The following is a 27523-nucleotide window of genomic DNA, read 5'->3' on the forward strand; positions in this document are numbered from 1 at the left end:
AGGAATCTTTGAGTAGTAAGAACAATTTTTCCTCAAAATTTCCATTCAAATATCTTTTGAAAATATAGAGCTGTTATTTGTTGTATTAGGAGGGATTAAGCTCTTCTGAGTCAAATGTTAATGGGATAGAATCAACTGTCTTACATAAATTGCTAACAACAAATTATATTTGTGATTTATCTAACACACCTGAATCTTCTCATGGTGTATTGCTCCTTAATAGCTTCTTCTCTTTCAAAGATCAGAGGTATTCCTTTTTATAAAAGAGAAAAAATAATGCAAAAAAATCAACAGAGGTTAGTGTAATCTACCTTAGTCAGTTTTCACCCTCTAATGCTCAGGATGTCACGTGAATCACAAGGACAAGAGGGTAAACCTTCAAATCACACTTGGTTGGTAATATGGACCATATCCTGGTTCCTAGGCCTACTTTTGCAGTACAATGAAGCTATTACATACAGACTAATTTCTCTAGGCACAGGAAAGGGAATTTAGCAATTTGGTACCTGCAATCTAAAGAGAAATAATTGAGAAAGACAAAGGGAGAAAGGGACAAGTGAAACTCTTTAGATAGTTGTTGAGCATGGCGTAAAGTTGTGTGATCTAGATGTGAGGACTTTATGGCTTGGGCCTACTCTATCTCTGGTCCTTTCAATGAGGGTCATTGAAAATGAGGGTCAGGAACACTGGTCTTTCCAATGAGAAGGTAAAAATTTAAATTCTGAATTTTATACTTAACACATTCAACATGTTCAGCTTCTTTCATTTCTGCTATGCTGTACTGAAATATAGAAGCTTACAAACAGGAGTGTTCTTTTGAATTTCCCAAATAAAAATGTTTAAGGCAACTGTATTTACATCTATGTAATTCCCACATAAATGTGACTTTTCCTGCAGGTAACATTTTGGAAGTCTTGCAACTCTGGAAATTAGCAAATTCTCAAATAGAAATGGGGCCTTCCCACACCCATTTGAGACTAGCTGGCTTTTGTGATGCTGATCCAATGAATTTTCACCCATGGTTAAATAAATTAATTTCTGCTGCTTCTCACTCCAAAATAGGATACATATAATTATGTAGATGGAAGAAACTCTACTGAGATCAATCCTGTAGCTATTCTGAGAATGAATTCTATGTTTCCAGTTTCCCCTTTTCCATTATATCACCACTCTCAATACTGCCCATGGTGCCCCAGATTAAATGTGGAGTATGCCATACAATACAAAGTTAAAACTTCCTAAATAGTTTAATCTGGATTTGATGAAAATCCATCCTGCCATTTTTGGTATTAATATATAGAAATTAACTTTTACTTGTATAAATTAGTCCATTTAATTACTTCTCATATAGTTGGAGATTAGTACACAAAACAGACTTAATATGGTACACAGAAATTACTTCAAAATTAACAATCAATAGATACATAATTACAAATCTATTTATCTCATTGGAGAGAGTTTAAATATCCAAGAAAAGGATAGTAAGATATAGATTTTATTACCTTTTCATTTATTTTATCTCTTTAGTTAGGAGTTTTCTTTTTTTTTTTAAAGGGTAGCATTTTTTTAAGATTTTATTTATTTATTTGACAGAGAGAGATCACAGTAGACAGAGGCAGGCAGAGAGAGAGAGAGAGAGAGAGAGGGAAGCAGGCTCCCTACTGAGCAGAGAGCCCGATTCGGGACTCGATCCCAGGACCCTGAGATCATGACCTGAGCCGAAGGCAGTGGCTTAACTCACTGAGCCACCCAGGCACCCAGTTAGGAGTTTTCTTAAAATAAAATTGGCATATCACAAAATTTTTCTTGATGCTTTCAAGGTTTTTATAAATATGAACACTTGTCAGTTGTAATTGGCAACAATTTATAATCATATATACACAGATGATCAGGTGAGAGAGAATTAACTGTACGTGGCATATTAGTGGAAAAACTAAATGTGGAAGGCCTCAGAATTTTTACTTTTAATCTAATTCTTAAATATTATTTTTTGTGACAAAAATGAATAAAATCTGCTCTCATCTAAATATTCATCCGGTAAGATGAAAGTTGACACATGCCAACCTTTTTTCTGTCTCTTTTTAATGATTCCAATAAGATGCTTCTTCAGTGACTCAACAACGTGTCCTTCATTTTTTATATTCCGAACAAAAGGGTGATGAAGCATGTTTGCAGAAGTAGGACGAAATAGGAAATTTTTTATCATGCACTTTTCCATGAAGTTGTGGAACTTGCGAGACCTAAAAGAAATGAGTCAAAGGGATAAAAGAGCATCCTCAGGCTTGCCATATCTTCTCCCATCCTCACACATATGCTATCTACAGGTCATATTTTTGGAGAAAGTTGCCTCTAGTTATAAATTGTCATATGTCTTAAAGTTTGACAATATACATTATACAACAATGCCACTCAAATCTCAGATAAACCAGAGTCAATGGCATTTAAATAGTAGTAGAACTTCAATGAGTTCAGAAGTATGTACATGGTACAAAGTTAAGTGGTAGGATGGCAATGGAGTGGTTAATGTGATATATATAGAACATGTATCTAGATTGGTCAGCCCACAAAAGTCACACTTTGAAGTCTGAATGTTTCACTTTTGACCACATGTCTTTTAAGCTACATAGTTGTAAATGTAATGATCCAAAAATGGGTGTTAGTAGCACCAGGGCTAATCTTATAAAATGGCCCATGAAAACAGAAGTGTCCAGAAAGCCTGAATCTGTGGGAAGGGTTATATTGAATCACAAGGAAAAATATCAGCAATCAAATCACAGCCACCACTTCTAGCAGTGCAAGCTATAAATACCAAAAATAAGCAAGAGCTTCTGACACTCAACCAAAAAGCTTCAGTATAAAGCGTTCCCAAGTTAGTTGGCCTTTAACACCCTGAGAGAACAAATCCTCTTCTCTAGGTCTGTGGATGTTTAGTTTAATGGGCCAAACAACTGAGCTGTATATCACAATCACTGACTACTTATCTAGGCACAGTGAGAAATGTCACAAATGATTTCTGTTGGTCCATACCACTAATGGAGAAACAACTAAACATGCCATTAATTGCAGGTCAGTGAGGTCATCATAATATACTATGGAAGGTATTACTTATATCTAGTTGGCTAGCTAGCTTTCAATGAAAACTAATCATTAAGACCCCCAATTAATGTATTAGTTTTAAGGCAATATTGTCCAACAAAGATGTTGAAGCAAGACTACAAAATTAATTAAAACTCATTTGCTACATAAAAAGTGTCAAGTTAATGTGTTTAGGAGATTAAATCATTCATCTTTACCATCCACTGGATTTGACTTTGGGGGCAGATTCCCGCAAAATAACAAAGAGGGCTTCCAGAGGCTGAAGATTACACAGGGCTGCAAAGGAAAATAGTATGTTTAGAATGAATGAGAAAGGTAACAACAGAGCACACTCCTCATTCTAGAGGGGATTCTTGGTGCTCTTTCACATATCATGCTGAATAGACATTAAGGAGTAAACAGATAAAAGATAATATAATCACAGGAAAAGTTCGTTTTAATGTAAACAGTCCATTATATAAGATCCTCAAGCTTTGCCATTGCCAGGTGTGGCAAATTAATTAAAAAAACTACACTGGATAAAAATTTCAAAATGTATGATTGATGATTTCTATCTAGAGAAGTAAACAAAAATAGAGACAAACACTTATGTATATTGTGTTGTAGGTATCTACACTTATAAAAATTGAAATATGTCATTACAGGCTTAAAAAGTCAACCAAATTAATAGCTAAGCCCAACAATGTATAAGGAATAATTTATCAGTCTAAAAATATGAGAATAATCTGTTTTGGAAACTGACAGTCCTAAGAAAAGAAGTAGATTTAGTGTAACTATTAAAACACACCCTCTAGAGTAAGATCACCTGGGTTCAAATCCTAGCTCTTTCTTTGTGACTCAGGCAAATTATTTAACCTAATTTGCCCTGGTTTCTTTATCTGAAAAAAAAATCAAGAATTCCTTAAAAGAGTTGCCATGAGGATTGACCTACATGTAAAAGTGTCTGGCATAGAGTGGGCACTTAATAAATATTAGCCATTGGTATTACAATAAAGTTTTAACTATCTGGCACTTCATATCTGTGCCAAATTACAGGACTTCCATTCACTTTTTGAAACACACAGCTACATAAAGAAAAGCCTTTTCCATTATATGCTATATAAATTCATTACTGTGTTGGTCTGAAAATTTTCTGTAAGCTTTCTTATAAGCATTTAAGTATGTCTCTCACTTTGCTTATTTCCTCTTGAGTTTTGAGTAAAGAAAACTGGCAGTGCAGAAAATTTCCAAAGGAGAGCCATACTTTAAATTTCTTCTTTCTTGATATATTTTGTTTTATTAAGTTTTTAATTTTAACTCCCGGATAGTTAGCACACAGTATTATATTAGTTTCAGGTATATAATATAATGATTCAACAATTCTATACATTACTCAGTGTTCATCATGATAAGTGTGCTCTTTGATCTCCATTACCTATTTCACCCCTTTTCCCACCCACCTCCCCTCTGGTACATCAGTTTGTTCTCTATAGTTGAGTGTGTTTCTTGATATGCCTCTCTCTTTCCCTCTCTCTCTTTGCCTGCCTTGTTTCTTAAATTCTACATATGAGTGAAATCATACGGTATTTGTCTTTCTTTCACTGACTTATTTCACTTAGCATAATACTCTAGCTCCATTCATATTGTTGCAAATTGCAAGATTTCATGCCACATCTTCTTTATCCACTCTTCTATCAATGGACACTTCCGTGATTTAGCTATTGAAAATAATGCATCAATACATGTAGGGGTGGATATATCTTCTCAAATGAATGTTTTTTGTAGTTTTTTGGTAAAAATGCAGTACTGCGATTACTGGATCATAAAGTAGTTCTATTTTTAACTTTTTGAGGAACCTTCATCCTGTTTTCCACAGTGGCTGTACTGGTTTGCATTCCCACCAACAGTATAAGAGGGTTACTTTTTCTCCATATCCTCACCAACAAGTTTTATCTAGTACTACAAGTGTGTCATTTATGTGAGGACAATTTGATGTTATTGACTCTTTAGAGTCACCCTTTATCCTCCAAAATGCATATCTAGAAAAACTACAATGCCAAACTGGCTTCTTGTAATAGAGTAATATAAAGGTGATTGTTAAAAGGTCAAGCTAGGGCGCCTGGGTGGCTCAGTGGGTTAAGCCTCTGCCTTCAGCTCAGGTCATGATCTCAGGGTCCTGGGATCGAGTCCACATCAGGCTCTCTGCTCAGCAGGGAGCCTGCTTCCCTTCCTCTCTCTCTCTGCCTGCCTCTCTGCCTACTTGTGATCTCTCTCTGTCAAATAAATAAAAAAATATATTTAAAAAAAATAAAAGGTCAAGCTATTCTTTTTCAATTATATAGGTATAAATTAATAGATGTACAGGTTTATAATTGAGGGCAGAGTTATCCCCAAGCTGAAAAGATCAGGATCAAGAGTGCCTGGGTGGCTCAGTTAGTTAAGTGTCCAACTCTTTATTTTGGTTCAGGTCATGATCTCAGCACCCTGAGATTGAACCCTGCATCAGGCTCAGTGTAGAATTTGCTTGAGATTCTCTCCCTCTCCCTTTCCCTCCCTGTCTGCCCCTCTCCCACAACTCATGGGCTTGCATCTCTATGCACACTCTCTCACACACTCTCCCTGTTCTCTCAAATCAATCAATCACTCAATCAGGATCATATTTGATTCTCTTCATTTCTTTACTCTGTCCAGTCAGTCACCAGAATCTGTCCTTTAAACATATTTTAAGTGGGTTTGTACAGTATTAAGCAGTTGTCATTTATTAACATTTGAGCATCATGTAATCAACTAACAACATCCTCAGGGGTCAAGACATAGATCACAGACTAAGGAAGTTTTCATTAAGGGAAATGAGAAGTCCACAAAAGAATGGAGCATGTGGGTACAAGAGCTATGTCAAACAGTGGACGTTTCCTATATAGTCTAACTTTAGGAATGCCAGTAAATGCTCCATTTATCCCATATCTAACATGCCTAAATATTTCACATTAGAGTATCATTCCTTTGAAATAGTAAATCTCTTTTAAAAATACATTTCATAGAGGGTATAAGGTTAAGTGAAATAAGTCAGAGAAAGACAGACACCATTTGATTTCACTCATATGTGAAATTTAAGAAACAAAACAAGTAAAGAAGAATGAACACAAGTCCTTAAGAAGGTCCTGGTGTGGGATGGTACAGATCTTCTCTCCTCCGAGAGCCTCTATAGCACCCTTTCTGTTGGAAGTTACTCTCCTTTTTTTCCCCCTTATTTTTCTGGGAGAGACTCACCAATGAAAGAAAGAAATTTTGTTATCTGGACCTCAGAGGCAATTATCATATAATTGTCACTTTGGAGAACCACCCCCTCTGAGATGATAATTATCAAAACCTGGAGGATTTCTGCACTTAAATTAATGACAATCATTTCCACCCAAAGTTAATACTCCAGGCAACATCAGAGGCTGGCAAAAGACCAATGTTTTAGCAGTGTGGTTATTTCAAGTTGCTCATGACCAAAGTTGCAGCATTCCAATTACTTATTTAGGAATGTTTGTCCTATTTTTTTTTCATTGTGAATTAAGAAGCTCCTGATCCTTAGACATATTTTGTAAGAAGTTTGCCATTTGTGTACTCCATGTAAAACTCCTCTGTAATCCTTCTGTAGTTTTCTCCTATGATTTAATATTTTTGAATGAAAAAAATGAAACAAAATAAAGATGAATCAGGAAATACAAATCTGCAAAATGTAGAAAGCTAGTTTTCTGGAAAAGAAATGATAAGGAACATTCAGAAACAATAGAAAAAATATTCTACTTGATGCAGTCATGTATTCTAAATAAAAACATGCATCAATACTCCTGTGAAATACATATTGTGAAGAGAAACAAGAGGAAGAGAGAAAAAGAAGAAGAAGGAGGAGGAGGAGGAGAACTAGAAGAAGAGGAGGAAAATGAGGAGGAGGGGAGGGGGAGGGGAAAGGAAGGGTAAGGTGGGAGAAGAAAGAGATAGAAAAAGGAGGAGAAGTTGCTGATCAATATAATACAACTATGTTCACAAAAACAAATAATCTAGAGATGAAGAGGAATAATATGCATCTTCCCTTTCTTATTTCAATTTTATATATGTGATATATATATAATTTTCCATCATTGACTTTTTATTTACCCAACATAGATACTTTGTAGTTTTGGAGGGCACTAAAAGAGAGGAAGCAGTAACCTGATCTTAATATTTATCCCAGATTTAATCTAAGCCTCTTCTGTGGTATTCTAAGGGACAACAGGAATTCTTAACAATCATGTTACTACTATTTTTACCCCTTGAAATTACTCCCATTGGCCTTGAAACACAGTACTAAGATAGTCCAAATTTATAAAGCTTGTTGGGTGAACATTGTGCAGATAGAGCATGCAGGAACATCGGAACCTACAGGATCTCAGAAAGGTGGAAGCAAAGAAATTCTACCCCCACTTGCCTGCTCCCCAACAAATACTCCAGGAATTTCCTCACTTCTCAGCCAACAATATCAGGGATGTATTTATCATTTATATCTTTAGATTAAGATATTAAAGACAGTTATTATGCTCTGTTTATGGGGGTCATACATTAGATGGTTATCAATCATTTATAGCCAAGTTCACATTTCAATTTCACTTTCCTATCAGAAAGCAGTGTCCTGAGAGAACAGGATGCTGACAGATCATTTAAGTGATGGAGATGAGGGAGAAACAAGAGGAAATTGAGCCTTCTGAGCAATTAAGGCCACTGGAGTGGCTAAAAGGATCAAGGAAGGCACCAACAACGGTGGGTTGGAGTGACTTCAAATGAAAAACAAAACAAAACAAAACAAAAACCTGACTTCCCAAGTTTAAGGATTGGTTTGATTTCAAAGAAACATGGGAAGATTTTCTTAACTATCACATTCTGAAACAGTAGCAGTGTGTGACTATAAATGTTCTGGAACCTAAATATTCTACCAATCACTATGTGCTGGAATGGCTATAGATTCTCATTAGTCAGGACTGTAAGTACCAAATACTTTGAAGCCAAATTGAAACAACACTCAATAGCCTAAAATAAGGTATCATAAGGGAAAACACAACCTCTCTCTCTATATATATATCTGGCCATTCTGACTAGAACATTTGATAATCATTGAAAAGGCCACCATTTAAAGTTTGGCAATAGTGTGACACCTGTGTGACCAGTACAATCTAACTGTTACAAGTGGCAGATTTGTACAGCATGCTTCCCCAACTTTTTAATAAATAAACATTTTTACTCACGAGGAGCCCCCTCGGCCATTTCAATAGCAGTGATTCCCACAGACCACACATCACTCTGCGAAAGAAAAAAATGACCCCAAAAAGTCATTTAACAATGGGAAACTAATAGTATTTAGAATCTCAAAACAATCTTCAGGTGGGAAATTGTCAATGCCAGAGCCATTTTATGGGTTTTCTACAATGAGCCTTCATTATAGGCTGGCATTATAGGAAGACATTATCTGACCTTTGATCAGCCAGTAACTGTACTACACAACAGGATGATATGGGACAGTGTTCAGTGTAAGGAAAATTCATCTTGAATTTATTGCTATTGTTGCCTTACTGAAATAGCAAAAGGAGCTTGCTGTGAAGAAACCCTATGACATAGATGTATTAGTTGTGCTATCTTAAGTAAATGATTTAACTCTCTGTACCTCAGTTTAACTCTGTATAAAATTGAGATAATAATGATATCCATCTCATAGCACTGGTATGAGTATTAAATGGAATAACATACATAAAATCACTTTAAGTCAGTTCCTTGAATATAGTAAATTGAGAATATAACTATTTTTATTCCAGGAAATTATATTCTAAGAAGCTCAAGGAAATTATCCTCACTATTAACTGTATTTTGTTTTTTAGAATGTGGAAAGGGCACAGGGCTGGAGTTATACTGCCTGGCTGGATGACTTCTACAAAAGTTAACTGAATTCTGAGAATCTCAGTTAATAGATTTCTTAGCTTCAAAGAATTAGTGTGATGGTGTAAGTTGAAGTTTTCTTTCAATTTACATGGGGCTAAAAAGTAAAAATAAATAATTAATATAAGAGAAAGTCTGTGGAAGACTGCAAAAAGTTGTTCAGATATAAAGCATCCACTTAAAAGTTGTTTACCGCAAGCCACTTAAAAGAACATTATGCCTCCACCGTCTCCATAGCATGTAACAGCACTAGACTATAAGCTCTCAATAGATCTGCTTGCAGATAAAGCAAAGGGCATTTAAGGGAAAGGGAAAAAAGATGAGACTTGAATTAATCAACTTCAAGTATTGAGTCCTAGGTTCCACACAACTAAAACCACAATGAATTGTTTGGATGACTTATGATGTGAAAAGTGAGTGTGGTTTTTCCAGTCTATAGCAAATGGAGAGTTCTCTTTCCACATCAGCTTTTTTGAAATGTGTACATAGATGTATACTGTCCAAATTGCAGTTTCAGTGGAAATTTTAATAAATAGCAAGAATTATTTCTTAATTATTCTATCCCACTGATTTTCAGTGGTTTGGAGGTGAACCATGACAAGGATTTCTCCTTTACCCTGAGTAATCAAATTATTATTTTTTTCTTTTTGGAGTTAAGTGTGGGGATTAATAATTGGCTTTACATTCATTCATTTTTAAGTTTACAAAGTTCTCTGTCCCTGGAAGTTAAATTTCCATATAAAGCCACATAATATAATATTTCCCCCAAGGTGTTGCAAGCAACATGAACTAGACATTATTCTTCAAATATAGATAATTCAAATAGTCTACTTTGTCTAAATTCTTAAAAAAATACTATATTTATGCATATAATCAAACCACTATATGAATAGCAGCTAGTATTTCTTACTAGAGTTTAATGTGAAAGGAGTTGCCTGTTTTTTATTCTTTTATCATTTAAAAGTAAACATTAGTCAAAAGTCCTTTCCAAACTTTGATTCTCACTATCTGAATCCTCACACTTACTCTGTAATCATAGGAGCGTCTCGGATCTTCGTCACAGTCAATCACTTCAGGTGCCATCCAGTATGGTGTTCCAATGAAACTATTTCTCCTCCCATTAGTTCTGCTCACCTGGGCACTCACTCCAAAATCCACTGCAAAATTCAGCATATGTCAAAATAATTAATCAGTAACAAAAAGCTCAATAAGTTATTTCTTTAACTTGGAAAGCCAATACAAAATCCACAATGGATAACAGATTTTCATTCCAGCCCAGAAAACTTTACCATGAAGTCTACTCCAGGAATACTGGGAAATAGGCTTTTGCTGCTATTTATGTTGGAAAGAGACTCAGAAGTGCTATTATAAATCTACAGTAGGTTTGGCTGAGTTTACCACGAATATTAAAAATAAAGTTCCATCAGTATACCCCGAACCCCTGAAGTGATAACATATGTAGTGTTTGGACCTGCCACCAAGCTGGAGGAAGACCAACACTATGGGCAACATCTAAGAAATCTAAAACCTATTAGTAGTTTATTAGGAAGCCTCACTTATGACATTAGAAAGTCCTATTACACCAATGAAAAAAAATTATTTTTCTGCTATAATTTAGTTCAAATTTTTCTACAGATCTCTGAACCAGATGCAAATATTCACTGTGGTATCTATATCTTAGTTTAGACTATAAAAGTTCAGTCTTCTATTCATCTGTGGGATACATTATAAGAAAATATTTAGTGTGGTATCCTCAGTAACAGACAGAAAAAAAAAAAGGCCAAAGTAGACTGGGGTTATTTAGTCCAGAAAAAATAAGATGAAAAATGAAAGTAGATGAATTTTTTTCAGGGATGAAAAATGAAGTAGATTTTCTAATTTAGAATGGTTTCCAGGAATCTAAAGGATGGAGAACAACACTGACTGAACAGTAGTGTGAAGAACTTGAGAGAAGAAATGAAAAATTTAGAAGTTAGGAGTTTAAAGTAGATTTAAGGAAGGATTTAACAAAACAAGAAAAGTCTGTAATATGTGAAAGTCATCATTGGATGTTAAACAATCTTATTATCTAGATTTTTTTTGAGAATACATTTAATCAAAGTTCAGCATTCTTACTATCCCTTGAGGGCGAACTTTAAGGGCAAGAGATACCTATGTCGGCCATGAGTTAATATATATGACATTCAGGGAAGAAAATGAGAAGGGGTGATGAATGGAAGAAAAGGAAAATAGAAAAGCTTGAAATTTAGATAAAAGTAGAGATTGATTACTGATCAACTGCAATTACAATACAGTCACTTTCCAGTCTCTTTCAACACTCCCTCTGATGTCCTTGGGTTTGCCTTCTGCAATCTTCTTATGATATGTTGCTTAAACATATACTGGAATCTGAGGAAATGTAAAACCAAATGTATAATGGTTGTACGTAAAATAAGCCTGATTAAATTCTAATCCAGTGCTAAAAGGTTTCTCCTACGGGGTAAAGGCATAAGCTTTCGTGTGTGAACTTTGTGACAGAATTTTCAGTGGCTCTTCCTTTATTTACAGTGTCTGTTCTTCTGTGTTAAAAATGGTAGAGTTGGGGGAACGCCTGGGTGGCTCAGTTGGTTAAGCCACTGCCTTCGGCTCCGGTCATGATCCTGGGGTCCTGGGATCGAGTCCCGCATTGGGCTCCTTGCTCAGTGGGGAGCCTGCTTCCTCCTCTCTCTCTGCCTACCTCTCTGCCTGCTTGTGTGTACTCTCTCTCTCTCTGACAAATAAATAAAATCTTTAAAAAAAATGGTAGAGTTGGTCAGAAACCTTACCGAAATATATGGGAGGGCTTTCACGTGTGAACATACTGTGTATATAACTTTGTCACAGACTATTTATCCTGTACACTTGAATGTGAGGTCAAAATTCTCCTTATATATTAACAGTGTCTCCATACTGTGTTCTTAGTTTTGTAACTTTTAGACACATAAGACATTATACATTTTCTTGAAATTACTTTTTTTTCTTGTTTCAAGAGCAATTACCTCAGGCTTCTTCCACAAATATTCAATGAAAACATTCTCAATGAATGAACAAAATTCTTATTGTTGTTGTTTTTGTTCATCAGGAAAATGGGAACTATCATAAGGTCATGCTAGAGACATGGAAGGCAAGAACCGATTATCATTTAAAAATAATAGAGGATTTAATTACCAATGATTTATATTCTACAGCAATGAAGTTATATGCCATTGCATAGCACTGACATTATTTATATGGTATTATTTAAAAACCAACCAACAATATTTATTTTGAACATTAAAGAATGCAATAAATTGTGCCCTGTGTGCCTGTGAGACAATATGTGTGGTTATTTTTGAATAAATTATGCCATTTTGAATCCTGGAATAGAAAGCTAAGGACTTTCTGGTCTTTTGATTTCTAATTTTGAACTTGATCTGGATACTATGGGAGCAACTAATATCAGTTCTTTAAATATTTGAGGGAAAATTCCGAAGAAGCAATTTGTACTTACTTAATTTAAAAGTTCTTTGATATTATCTGGAAAATATCATTTTGTGATGTGGAAGAATTATCTTTTTGTTTCCTTGTCCGTAATTATCTTTTTGTTTCCTTGTCCATGGCATAGAAACTTGCACAAAATACTCAATTCAATTATTAAAATAAATATAATATCTATACTTAATAGAGAGTAAAACAATGGCCAAAATGTAAGCCTTCCATTAGAATTTAAAAGTTTTTAACCACATGATTTCAGAGAAGCAGTAAAAGGTACATTTTTCTCCTGCTCCACCTACCTCCCTCCCCAAACAAATTTTCAAATTTTGACTGGTTTTCAAGCAAGGAAAACACAGCCTAAATAAGTAGAGGATATTGTTAGTGACATGATAGGAAATATAGTTATCTTAAAGGACTCATCTCCATTAAAATATTTGGGGCCTCACTTAATGTACAAGAACAAACTTACCAAGTTTTACTTCAGCATTATGAGTCAGTAGCACATTCTGACCTTTGATGTCCCGGTGAATTACACGGTGTGCATGAAGATGAGCTAGGCCCTGCACATAGATAGATACATATTTATTCAAAAAGTCACATCAATATATATATTTTTTTCCTCTTTTTCTGTTAATGTGCTTAGTATTTTTGTAAGATCTTTTCGTAAGAAAAGTGGTCCAGACTTGCATTTTTCAGACAAAATTCTTTATTTAGGCTGGAATTACTACAACCAGTTCCCAGAAATTCTACTTTTGGCTATAAGTAAAGGAAAATAAATCAGGACAACCATGAAAGGAAAAGAACACCAAAAAGTAATGTTTTGATACATTGGGCCATATACCTTCCTTTCTAGTCTCCATATTTCCAACTAACCATAAGAATGAAGACATGGACATCTCAAATATCATAGCTCAGCCATTGTTTTACTCTTTTCCTCATCCAACCATTTGTTTAATCCAAAATATTTTCTAGTCAACCTTGTAGGCTGAGAATTTGGGGGAATATGGAAATTCATTTTAAAGCATTTGCAATTTGTATTGGCTCACCATGCTGGATCCAACCTATTCACCACTAAAACTAACCTGTGACCTGGCTTCAAAGAGAATTCTCCAGATAATAACTGGGGATTAATAATAGAAGTAACAGTAAAAATGACTAATATTTATTGAGTCATTAAATTTATTTTAGTTTTTGCCCAGGACTGTGCTAACTGCTTTACATGGAGGAAATTATGAAATCGTCACTGCAATCCTTTGAGGATGGTACTAACATCACCCCACATTAAGAAAGTGAGATTTTGAAAATTAAGTAACTGATTCAAGGACACAAAGCTAATAAATGATGAACCAGAAATTAAACTCAGTCCAGAATTTACACTCAACTAGTTACACTATTAACAAGTGAATCCAATTAAGATATAAAGAAGACCATTCTAACATTACGTATCAGTGGTGCTATTCAGTTCTGTTAATATCCTCCTCTAGTGACCCTAAGAACCTAAACCACAGAGAAAAATTCGAGTGTGGTAGATTAAGAAGATTCTTCTCATCCAGTCTGGTATTCAAAATAAAGCAAGTTTTAAAAGCAGGACATTATTGAAATAGGATATCTGTCTGCAAAATGGTTATGGATGGTTTGGGTCCATTCAGTAAAAACACTGACTTTTGTCTCACTTTTTTTCTTAATCTCTAATGATAGTACTACTTTTTTAAAAAGAACTCTAAAAATCTAAATAATGTAATAAATATTCCAAGTGGTTATTTCCATGATCCAATGAACACAACAGTCTAACTCTGACAGAGCCATTAAAAACCATGATTTGGAAGGGCCTGGGTACCCACCTTTCAGTCTACCCAAAGTTAAGGACATCATCTGAAAATCTGCTCTCTCTAAAGCTATTTAGGTTTTTGGTATCCTGATCCAGAGGTTATGTTCAGAATTTCTTGAACCACCCTATAAGGGCAGGTATAAGGTACCTTGCATATATTACTCCCAGGTGTTTTCAAGGCCAGGGGAGAACGACTATATGAAGACTCACCTGAAGGATTTCTCGACAGATATATGCAATCCAATCTTCTTTCAAACTCTGATTTCTGGTCATTCTCACTACATCAGTGACTGAGCCTGCTGCGCATAACTCCATCACCATCTGCAGGGAATCCAGTAAAGTGTCAAGAATTAGAAAGGAAGGGGCACCTGGGTGGCTCGTGGATTAAAGCCTCTGCCCTCAGCACAGGTCACAATCCTAGGGTCCTGGGATCGAGCCCCACGTCGGGCTCTCTGCTCATCGGGGAGCCTGCTTCCTCCTCTCTCTCTGCCTGCCTCTCTGCCTACTTGTGATCTTTGTCTGTCAAATAAATAAATAAAACCTTAAAAAAAAGAATTAGAAAGTAATTCTCTGAAAATATCTGGAGAGTTTCAGTCCATATGGCTTGTACTTATATGTGATGTTTAGAGATTAAGACACTGCAAAGACTGGCTCAGTTGTCTGGGGGAGGTCTCTAAAGGCTAGTGGAATTAAAAAAAAAAAGTTGGAACATATCCAAGGATCTGTGGAAGGTGGAAAAGGAGGTATCACACCAGGGGTATTTAATTAGGAGGTGGAATTTGAGCTAAGCCTTGAAGGATAGATAATGTTTGAATATACTGAGAAGGAAGAACATTCAGTTTATTGAAAACAGAATGATCACATGCCTTTAGAAATAAGCTTGTAAAGGATACAAGCCTGAGTGATGACTGGAGCTCAAGGGGAAAATACTGCTGAGGGAACAATTTGATTGCATGTGAAAAAGCAGGAAAGCAGGATCTCAAAAGAATTTATACCTCAAAATTAAGACAAGACTTGTATTTATTGTTTTGTTTTTATTTTAAATTCTAGACTATTTTTCCCTAAGATACTGGCAAACTACAATTTCAAGGGAGAAACTGTCAATTGCATTCCTATAGGGCATTTTTTTCCCCAAATGATTTTACTGCTAAGGAAAGTCTATTTTAAGGTTACTATCATTGACAGCATCTCATTCAGTTATTACTTTATTAATAGACTAAATTTCTCAGAAAATTTATCTTTTTGCCATCAGTGAATCAGGGGGCCAACTAGTAAATTTCCTTTCCCATTTTAGCTAACCAGAGGACTGGCCAATGTGAAAGATAATATATCTATTATAAACAACCCAGCAAACTTTTCTTTAAGCACAGGCTTATGCATCAGTGCCTGTGTCAAAACTGTTATGTAAATAAAACAAAACATGTCTTTTTTTGAACTGTAGGCAAGTTAATTAATTTTTGCTGTAGAAGAAGGAAACAAAAAAAATAGGCCCCAAACATGAATATTTAAAAGTGTACCTTAATCACTCTTTAATTTACATTTGTTCACAACTAATATTATAGCATGTCTTTAACCTGAGTATGCTCTCATGAAACATAAGAGTAGAACAAACAAAACTAATAACACAAATAAGCCACAAAAGCTCAATTTTCATGTTAACTTAAACGGGCACAACATGTACAACTGTGGTAATGGAAGAAAAGAGACTCATTTTAAATCATGACAAACCTGACTTCATTCAGATGCACCTTGAAAGTCTTGCTAATACTACCTGAATCAGAAAAGCTCTACTCTGAAAGAAATATAACACACTCTCAATTATTTTCCCAGCTTTGTATGCATGATGCCTGGCACATACACTTGATAAATGATAATTACTTAGTCATTGACTTACTTCCTATTTGCTTTGATTAACATAGGCAAGAAATTTTAAATGGTCTCACGAAAACTCTTAGCTCCACAAATAATTTATTCATCCTTCAGATCGCAGTTCAAGGAAATTTTCTCAAAGAAGAGTTTCTCGTTCCCTAACTTAATTTAGATTCCTTTGTTATTTGCCCACATAGAAGCATGTTATTTCCCTTCTGACCAATTATCTATTCATATGTGTCATTATTTGAGTGCTACCAGTCATTGCAAGTGAGTTGTAAGCCCTGATGGGTCAGGGACATGTCTATTCAGCTCATCTATGTATCCTCGGAATCTAGCAGAAGGAATGGCAAATATATTTTTTTAAATATTTCATTTATTTATTTAACAGAGAGAGAGAGAGAGCAAGAGAGCATATGAACAAGCAGGGGGAGCTTCAGGCAGAGGGAAAGGGAGAAGCAGGCTCCCTTCTCTCTGAGCAGGGAGCCAGATGTGAGTCTCAATCTCAGGACCCTGGGATCATGACCTGAGCTGAAGGCAGATGCCTAACCAACTGAGTCTCACAGGGGCCCCAAATAGACGGTTCTGAATGGCTATGTTAAATGATTGAATGAATTGAGTACTGTTAAATATATCAATAAGGAGACTGCTATACAGGTAAAAGAAAAAAATTGTAAGTAAAACTATATTAACAGACAAATTTTGTATGCCAAAAATATACCAGTAGCCATTAAAGCTATGCAGCAATAGTTAGTAAAATGTCAACTGGAGTTGTCAGAAAATAGAAAATATACTTAGATGGATATTTGGAAGAAAATAGAGTTAAAGTGAAGATTTGAGGTTCTCAAGGTGTGGTACCCAGACCAGTAGCATCAATATCACCTGTGAACTTGTTAAGTTCAGATTCATGGACCCACAGCCCACACCAACTGAATCAGAAACTCTAGGGGTGGAGCTCAGCCATCTGTATTTTATCAGGCTTTCCAAGAGATTCTTATGCATGCTAAAGTTTGAACACCATGATTTCAATTCAATCCCTTGTTGAAAACCTTTCTATAATGTCCACATTCTTCCTAAAGTCCATTATATGAAGTGTAACAATCTTTCCATGAAAACTGAAAATTCTGAAAATTCTTAGTTATTATTTTAGAAAAAACAATGCTATTCTTGACTTGACCTGGAAATGGAAATGTAGCTGGCAAGTGTATACTGACTTCATTTATGTTCTAATCCAGGAGCATGGAACATTTTTCCATTTCTTTGTGTCTTCCTCAATTTCTTTCATGAGTACTTTATAGTTTTCTGAGTATAGATTCTTAGTCTCTTTGGTTAGGTTTATGTTCTAAATATCCCCTTTTAAATAAGCATATCTTTGACCAAAACTCATATTCTTATAATTTGACTGTTTCTGCTATAGTGGGAAGCAGCAACAATTCTGGCAATTGTAGTGTAGGTTTTAGATGCCCTCTAAAATTTACATCTCATTGATTACTAATTTGTGATAGTATAGACATAAAATGACAAAGATAAAGGAAAAGTCACATAACTAACCATTTAGAAAAGAACAGCTAGGAGTTATGTTTAAACATAAGTACATATAATTAAAAACAATTAAATGCACCCCTATGTTAATACCAAATGCTAATTTGAATTTATACTTATCCAGTCATCATTTGCAAGTCCATACCTCTAATATACCAGTAAATGTACATAAAAAGTTAAAAGCAGCAAAACTATATTTAAGAAATACATTAGATATTCTCAGTATTCATTTGAGTCCTTCCCTATTTTACCCTGAAGTCCCTCACCAGGAACTTAAGTTTCCTGAAATCATTCCATATTTATCACTCCCATCTCCAGGAATCAGAACACATTTTGTCACACTACTTTGAGCAGTTGAGTTCTTAAATTTTCCTGTAGGTGCACAAAAGTGACATCTAGGTTTATGAAAATGTATTTCCTCAGGTGAGACTTAATCTTAGGAAGTAAGATCAAGGTAATTAAATACATACCCAAAGTTGGTGCCTCTGGCCAGGGGGACTCAGCTTGAAAAAAGCACCATAGAAGGATACAATGTTTTTGTGAAAAGAGTACTTCTTCAAAAGGTTGAGTTCAGTCCTGAGATCCTCTTCCTCGTCCTGCAGAATAAGAATAGACAATAGACGATAAAGCTCTTAAGCTATGCCAGTTAATAACTGTGGGATCATAACCTATGGTAAAACAAGGGAAATCCTATGGCTACCCATTACGTCACAGAGCAATTTATAATAAAGTTTCATTTAGAAATGTCAGAGAATAGAGATCTCTGGTTAACTGGGAATTTGGGAGAAAATAAAGCTTAACTGAAGATCCTTTAAATTCAGTGTTTCTCAAAGTATGATCCTTGCACAAGCAGCAGTGGCCGCTGTATAAACTTTTCACTGAATAGAATCATTATATTTTTGTTTATTTTTTAACAGTCTTATTGAGATAATTTATATACTATATAATTTATCCATTTAAAGTATAAAATTCGGGATGCCTGGGTGGCTCAGTTGGTTAAGCCACTGCCTTCGGTTCAGGTCATGATCCCAGGATCCAAGGACCTAGTCCCAGATCAGGCTCCTTGCTCGGCAGAGAGCCTCTTCTCTCTCCACCTCTGCCTGCCACTCTGCCTGCTTGTGCCCTCATGCTCTCTCTCTTTTTCTTTCTCTGACAAGCAAATAAATAAAATCTATAAAGTATAAAATTCAATGGTTTTTAGTATATTTACAGAATTATGCAACCATCACCACAATCCACTTTAAAACATTTTTATCTCCCCAAAGGAAACTTTTTACTCTTTAGTTATCACTCCCAAATTTTGCCACACACACATCCCAGCTTTATTGAACCCGTAATATATTTTCTATTTCTTTAGATATATTTGTCTTGAACATCTTATATAAATGAAAACCACATAGTATGTGGACTTTTGTGATTTTTTTCTGAAAGTTATCCATATTATATAGCATATCATTATTTTATTCATTTTTCACTCATTAACTGATAGATATTTAGGTTATTCCCACCTTTTGGCTATTACAAATAATGCTGTTGTGGACATTCATATCAAGTTTTTGTGTAAATATATGTTTTTATATCTTTTTGGTATATACCTAGGAATTAAATTGTTAGGTCAAATGGTAACTCCATATTTAACATTTTGACAAAATGCCAAATTGTTTTCCAAGTGCTGTACCTATTTTTACTCCCAATGGTAATGATAATTCTAATTTCTCCATACCCTCATCAACACTTACTATTTTCTGTTTTATCATTTTAGCCATCCTAGTGGCTTTTATCTCATTGTGATTTTCCCTTGCAATTCCCTGATGAGTAATCATATCAATGATCTGTTCATGTACTCATTAGCCATTTGTGTATGATCTTCAGAGGAATGTCTAATTGAAAATCTTTGCCTTTGTTTTCTAATTGGGTTATTTGTCTTTTTATTATGAATTGTAAGATTTATTTATATATTCTAGATCCAAATACTTTATAAGGTCTATGATTTGCAAACATTTTCTCCTGTTCTGTGGGTTGTCTTTTCACTATCTTGATAGTGTCTTTTGAGAAACAAAATATTTAATTTTGGTAAAGTCTGATTTATTGATTTCTTGTCTTTTTGTTTGTACTTTTGGTGTCATATCTAAGGATCCATTGCCAAATCTAAAGTGATGAAGATTTATCCAAATGTTTTCTTCTATGTGTTTTATAGTTTTAATTCTCACATTTAAGCCTTTGATCATTTTGAGCTAATTTTCATATAAACGAGGGGTGTAAGTTAATTTTTTACAGGTGAACATCTAGTTGTCTCAGCATTATTTGTTGAAAAGATTATTTTTCTCCGTGAATTGTCTTTGTAACCTTGTCAATGCTGAATGAAATATGTCTAGCAGAGAGAATCAATTATCATATGGTTTCACTGACTTGTGGAGCATAAGGAATAACACAAAGGACATTGGGTGAAGGAGAGGAGAAGTGAGTTTGGGGAAATCGGAGGAGGAGACAAACCATGAGAGACTGTGGACTCTGAGAAACAAACTGAGGATTTTGGAGGGGATTGGGGTGGGGGGTTGGGAGGGCCTGATGGTGGGTATTAAGGAGGGCACGTATTGCACGGAGCACTGGGTGTGGTGCATAAACAATGAATCTTGGAACACTGCAAAAATAAAATAAAATTTTAAAAAATCCATTAACCATAGATACATGGAAATAGTCCTATTCCACTGATCTGTATGTCTATCCTTATGTCTGTACCACACTGACTTGGTTTATGACTCATTGGATTTTTAAGATACAGGTTTGATCTGTGCTAATCTTTTGTAAAGATATGCTTAAAGTCATTTGTTTTCTTAATCACAACAGTGATACATATGGATAAAATGTATTTATATATGTAAAGTAAAACATGTAAATGCTATACACTTACTGAATGTCCTTCTACTAGTGGTAACAGTTGAGTGTATATTTCTTCAGTCATTTTTATTTCTCCAGTTATTTTTATTTCTCCAGAATATATACATATCTCACTACTCTGCAACTTGCATGTCTTACCCAATAACTAAATTGCATGTTTCTATATCAATAAACATAAATGTACTTCCTTTTTATGGATGCATAGAATTGTGCAGATTAGAGATAAGGGTGTGCACTCAGGGTACAGGTCAGGGCTAAAGGTATTATTTTTGAGGATTATCTCTATAGTGATAATTGAAGCCACCATTTTGTATGGGATTTCCAAGGTAGAATACATAATTTCAAGAGACATTTTTAGTGAAAGACAGTATGATGTCATCAGAAAAGAGCATCTAGGGACTCCTGCGTGGCTCAGTCAGCTAAGCATCCAACTCTTGATTTGGGCTCAGGTCATGATCTCAGGTTCCCAGTATGGAGCTTGCTTAAGATTCTCTCTCTCCCTTTCCTTCTGCTTCTTCCTTCCCCACCCTCTCTTTCTCACTCTACCTAAAAAACAAACAAACAAACAAACAAACAAAAAAACAAAACAAAACAAAAACATCTACACTGGGCATTAGGACACCTAGGTTTTACCCCCAACTAACAACTAAAAGTTGGAAATTCACTTTATCTTCCCGAGGTTGAATTTATCCTCAGAAACCTGATGGAAGTTGGTAGCCATTATTTAGCTCCATGGAACATTAGTGGAGCTAAATGGGACAATTAGGGCGCCTGGGTGGCTCAGTGGGTTAAGCCGCTGCCTTCGGCTCAGGTCATGATCTCAGGGTCCTGGGATCGAGTCCCACATCGGGCTCTCTGCTCAGCAGGAAGCCTGCTTCCCTCTCTCTCTCTCTCTGCCTGCCTCTCCGTCTACTCGTTATCTCTCTCTGTCAAATAAATAAATAAAATCTTTAAAAAAAATAAATGGGACAATTAATTGAAAGTCCTTTGGAGTCTTCGAAAGAAGAATGTTATAAATGCAGGGTATTATCATACAGTATCTTTGTTACTTGACCTTCTCATTTGCATTTGAGTGTTATCAGAACTATGCAGCTTTCTCCACTTCTTGCCCTAATCTACTAACATCAGCAACTTTTGTTTCCATCACTTTTATTATACTGGAGGGAATGGGAAATTATTCTCTCTCCCTAAGATTCAGCTGTCCCCTTATACCATGACAACCAAATAGTTTCCATATGTTCCATAATCTATCTGTAACTATTTGAGCCAATCTAAGATAAGCTCTTTGCTTCTCAATAATTTAAAAATCATCACACTTTATGTGTATACAGGTGTAATGCATTGAAGAAAAATATTCTAAAATGTTAACTTTAAAAAAGTAACTTAAATTGTTTAGGAATTTCCAGTGAGCATATCATTGGTTTATGCATTTAGATATCATTTAGACATCATGTCCTCTTACCTAGCAGGAAATAAGATTCACATACATGAATGACAACCATTGATGAATACAGAATCGTGCATAATGAAGTTGAGGGTGATATGAAATGACTCAGGAAGTGATTATACTTGACAAATGGATTAACCACCTGGGTCCTTTGAATTCCTACTAGCTCTAAACTTCATTTGATTATAAATAAAAAAGTTCTACTGCATCTATAAAAGTTCAATTTATATAACCTTTTCAAGAGTACTCTTATACAAAGTAAATATATGTTGTAGTACGTAAAGAAATACTATTTGACCAAAAAGTGTAATTTTTATTTATATTTTTAAAAATTTGAGCATAGTTGACATACAATGTTACATTAGTTTCAGGCATATGACATAATGATTCAACTTCTCTATATGTTACGCTATGCTTACCACAAGTATAGATACCATCCTTCACCACACAGCACTATTATAATACCATTGACTGCATTCCCTATCCTCACTTTTCATCCCTGTGGCTTCTTCATCCCATAAATGGAAGCCTGTATCTCCCAATCCCCTTCACGTATTTTACCCATCCCTTCACTTTCTCCCCTTTGGCAAACATCACTTTGTTTTCTGTATTTATAGGTTTGACTCTGCTGTTTATTCATTTTTTTTTTAGATTCTACATGAGTGAGATCATATGGTATTTGTCTTTCTGAATCTGACTTATTTTACCTAGTAGGATGGCTAAATTAAAAAAAAATTAAGAAATAACAAATGTTGGAAAAGATATGGAGAAAGAGGAACACTTTTGCACTGTTGGCAGGAATGTAAATTGGTATAGCCACTGTGGAAAACAGTATGGAGGTTCCTCAAAAAACTAAAAATAGAAGACTTTTTAATTAAAAATAGTTGAGCTCCTGTTTTGAAATCCAGTGAAAAAGGATACCTTTGACTTCTCTGAGGCAATGAATCAGAAAAGGGCCAAGTGGCATGTAAAGTAATTAGGGAACTAACTTCTATCTTTAGTTCTTCCCCAAATTTCCCTCAATTAGCTTGACTTGATGACCTAGGGGTAGGGGAAAATACATATTTTAGCTGAAATTAGTAGGTAATTGAATGTATCTAGTCAGTTATCATTTTCCTTTTTAGCTTATTCTCTGAGACCCTATAGAAGAGATGGACATTTTTTTTTATATTTAGCAATAGTGTGGTTAGACTTTAAAAATAGTTATGAAATAAATATAAGGCAATGTACTAGGTTCTGAAATGTCCCCAAGTATTCATAATATATCTTGGAAAAAGTTTGAAATCTCAGAGAAATGACTAGCAGCTGCAGAACATTCTTTGACATTTCTCTGCAATTTTCCAGTGGATTTACCCATAAATATTCAACAACTAGAAAATAAATCTAGACACCTATTTGTCTTTGGGGGAAGGAGAGGGACCTGGTTTCTCCAGCTGGAAACCCAATGACAGTTTCTCTCTCTGTATTTATTATGTAATAAAGGCAGAAATAAATAAAACAATCAGCTTGTAGCATGAGAATTATATAGAAGTTCAAGTTCCAGTCTCACCCCAGCCTCCCAAGGAAGCTCAGTTAATAAGCTCCCTTTGAAATCTGTTAACCTGTTTTCCGCAAAGCTAAAAGTTGATCCTTGTGACTAAATCTTTCCATATAGGAACACTGAACTTTCTGCTTTCCCTCTGATGTGGTTGTCCTTTGAAGTGGTAACAACATCTGCCATCATATAGAAAAAACCTCAGGAACTACCAATTCTGTATGTATGCTCTAAGTTCCTAGAAAGACACCATAGTTGTGCTGAAAGGAATATGAATTCATAGAGTGTGATCCATAGACATGAGATGATGGTGTGAGGGTAAGAACACAAAGAACATGTAAAAGAAGCAGGGGCCAGACAGAGTCCTTTAATTTATTTGGTAGTTTGATTATCAAAGAGCTTTTTTCTTCTTTCTTTCTGATTTAGAAAGTTCATGTCCCCAAGCAAGAATAGAAGGGCTGGGCTCCAGGAAGCTATGCAGTTGCATTTGACCACATTTTGAAACCTGTTTATAAGTAGGCCAAATATTCTGGTGCCATTTTACCTATGAGGAATCTGAGGCCTAGAGAGGCAGGACCAGTTTTCCAAGTACTTCTTAGCTATTTAATGATAGATATGGGCTTTAAACTTGTGTGTCTGAACTTTCACATTATTGCTATTTCCATAAAGCCCTGACTCAAAGAGATGTGTATGCAAGTCACAAACTTACCCCAAAGGATTCAAGATGATTTAGAGATGCTAACTGGCTGATCAGCTAGCAGTTATTTTTCTTACTAAAATTTATAATCATAGAGTTCAAAGTTCCCAACTAAAGAAACTTTTAAGAGTGAGTTTCCCACATAAATGTAAACTCCCCCAAAACCAATAAACCAAGATCAGATATGTTTGGAAAGCATTAGTGTGTTTGCCATTCTCAATTAACAGGAAGTCGAGCTTTTGAGAAACACATAAGTACATTATATCCATCAGGTCAAGTGGGTAATTTAAAACTCTCACACATATCCTAGTAATATGATGCTATAGCATTTCCTGGCTCAGGGCCAGGTGATCCCAGAGTAGCATGAATATCCTAATTTTTGTCAAAAAGAGGCAGCTCAAAGATACCACAACTTCCTTTATAATTTCACCCAATTGTAGAACCGAAATATTTTTCCCTGTGGAAAGAATACCAGAGAGGGTTTGGGGAAGAAGGGAATTTATTAACAGAAATGTTTGATGAAAGCAAAATTAGTCAGACAATTATATTTTTCATTTTTTACCCTTTGCAGCTTCTTGATCTACCAAAGCATGTTATTAATCAGTACTATCTGTTTCATTTGGATATGCTTTGTCTCCTGAGATACACTCTAAACAAAACAAGAGCCTGGTGCTTACTAGATGAATCACGAAGCTGTTTATCAATACTTTTCTAATATAAATACAAAGTTTTTTCTGAATGTGATTGTGTTAGTGGAAAAAGTTATTTTACATCCTGAGATCATATGTATTAAGACAAAAAAGGTTGAAAATATTCAATACCAGATAGCTAAGGAGGAAAGTAGGAAAAAAAAGATATCAACGAATTATATTGATAAGAACAGGAATTCTGCTTTTAGGCCCACAGAATATTATGATAGATCACTAATATCTACCAAAAAATAATTTTATTTGTCTGATCTTATTCAAGAGCCAGAAAATTATTAGAATCATAGAGACTGCTTTGTAAGACAGTTAAAAAGCTTCATGTAGAAAGTATCTTCACACTCTTTTATATATTTGAGTACTATGGCCAGGAAGACTTTTAGGTTGGATAACCTATGGTTTTGTCTGCTATTGTTCTTACAACAAAAAAGAGTAGTCCTCATTTAGCTCATATACAATAGCAATGTTTCTTAGAATCATACTAGGGGAATAACCAGTCTGAAATATCCTGTAAAGGTGTTAAAAAAGACATGAAAAGGCCAATTTAAGGCAAAATCTTCTCTTGGTTTTATTATTTTTTGTGTTGCTACTCAGCTACAGGGCTCTATGCTCTGTAGATATAATCAATCCTTCACCTGCTGTCAATACTTACCTGTTCAGGGAAACATTTCTTCTAGCTCCAACTTTCTGACAGATGTTAGTGTTCAAATGTAATGACTGAATCTATGTGAATGTGTTAAAAGATAGTATGTTATCACTTCCAGGTTAGTGGCAGCCTTCTAGAGATAATGATACAAAGGGTTAAATTTGAAAATTAAAGGAAAGACAACTTGAGAGCTAATGGGGACTTTCAGTACTCACGCTGTATCTCCATCCGACAGACTTTTGATATTTATTCACTCTCACTCTCCTTCCTATTTCAGGTAAAGCAGTCTGTAAAACCAAGAACAAAATGTTATTAGATGCATTGGTACACTCTGAAAATGATTTATTTTTAATTGTTTTGTGTTCTTTTGGCACTAAATGGAAGAGTAACCTGATATTCTTCCTCTCAATTTTCACTAATAATTTTACTTAAATAAGATTCTTAGATATACAGAAACTTGGCATTAAATTCACAGTAACAGATTTAACTGCTATACTGATGGGAAAATTACAATTTGATGTTAGTAAAGTGTTATTTCTCTTACAAAACAAAGTAATTGATACTATTTATGGGCTGAACACACTTTATGAATATTTCAAAAGTTGAAGTATCTAAAATGTAGATTAAATGTAGGTCAAAGTTCTTTCAAGTCAAAACAAGGAAATAAGTATTTTAGAAGGTAGCACTCAAAAAGTACTAGGTTTATTATTTGGAAGCCATGGTTTGTAGGGCAAAATAAATCCACAAAACTTCAAAATCTCTTGAAATTCAAATTTGCAACATTTTTTCAACATTTGACGTTTACTGGCAAAATAAAAGATGTAAAACTCCTTAAATCATTTCAAATCATTTCAGCAATTCACTCCCTGCACAAATTGGAAAAGAAAAGTTTATGACATTGACAACAGTTCAGTGAATATATATAGTTTGTCAATCATAACATTTGATAAGTTTTCTTTAGGGTATCGTGAAGTGAAAATTTTTTGACCTTTGCTATGTTCATGCTAATATTATCTTGAGAAAGTGAGGCAGTCATGCTGAAGAAAGAAGACAGAAATAAGTGCTTAGCAAATTCTATGACAATATGCTTTGAACCATGACCCAAATTTATGAATGCTAGCAGGAACAGTGCCAATTAAACTCTCTCTTGCTCATCTGTCAGAAAATGCCTGAAAAATGTTCATCTTTGACAAGTTCTTTCCTTCTACCCATCACTGAGAATCTAATGGCCTCAGTTCTCAAAAAAAAAGGTTGGGACAGGGAAAAATATGTGATGGAACACAGAAGGATGAACATAATATTAGAGGAACTTCCCTCTTTGCTATCCCTAGAAACAGATAATCAACTAGAAATAGGAATATAGATATTTTCTTCATTCTTATAGAATGCCAAAATATGTGGACCTTTTGCTGTGAAACATTTTTTATGTGTAAATATATTAAATCTATAACAAAGATACTATACTAACAGAAATAATATTAAATGACAAATATAAAAATCCAGATTAACATAATTATAATTATGTATAATAATGATTAAAAACAAATATTTTCCGAGCTGTTTATCTCAATACCACAGTCCATTAAGTGAACAGATTATGGACAAGATATATTACCTTACGAGCATTCATCACTTTAACAGCTGTAAATGCACCAGTTTTTTCATGGAGTCCCTGAAACACAGGATAGTAATAAACATTAAATGCTATCCATATAATCAAGAAGTATTCATGGATGAATAGATAAAGAGGATGGATATATATGTATATATATGAATATTATTCAGCCATAAAAAAGGAAATCTTGCTATTTGCAATAACACAGAACTAGACAGTATAAT

General features: G+C 34.8%; 1 protein-coding gene across 1 annotated transcript in view; it reads right to left on the minus strand.

Annotated features, from left to right (window-relative positions):
• NRK (Nik related kinase) overlaps positions 1 to 27523 on the minus strand; it is a 136633-nt gene that overhangs the window by 43295 nt on the left and 65815 nt on the right. Inside the window, exons 3-12 of the mRNA XM_047716750.1 lie at positions 27300 to 27356; positions 25900 to 25971; positions 18229 to 18354; positions 14558 to 14668; positions 12989 to 13079; positions 10054 to 10184; positions 8343 to 8397; positions 3294 to 3372; positions 2065 to 2240; positions 190 to 253 (exon numbers count right to left, since the gene is read on the minus strand). Of these exons, the coding sequence (XP_047572706.1) occupies positions 190 to 253; positions 2065 to 2240; positions 3294 to 3372; positions 8343 to 8397; positions 10054 to 10184; positions 12989 to 13079; positions 14558 to 14668; positions 18229 to 18354; positions 25900 to 25971; positions 27300 to 27356 (962 nt within the window). The remainder of the gene's footprint in view (positions 1 to 189; positions 254 to 2064; positions 2241 to 3293; positions 3373 to 8342; positions 8398 to 10053; positions 10185 to 12988; positions 13080 to 14557; positions 14669 to 18228; positions 18355 to 25899; positions 25972 to 27299; positions 27357 to 27523) is intronic.

The sequence above is a fragment of the Lutra lutra genome, chromosome X (genome assembly GCF_902655055.1).
Source record: "Lutra lutra chromosome X, mLutLut1.2, whole genome shotgun sequence".
NCBI lineage: Eukaryota > Metazoa > Chordata > Mammalia > Carnivora > Mustelidae > Lutra > Lutra lutra.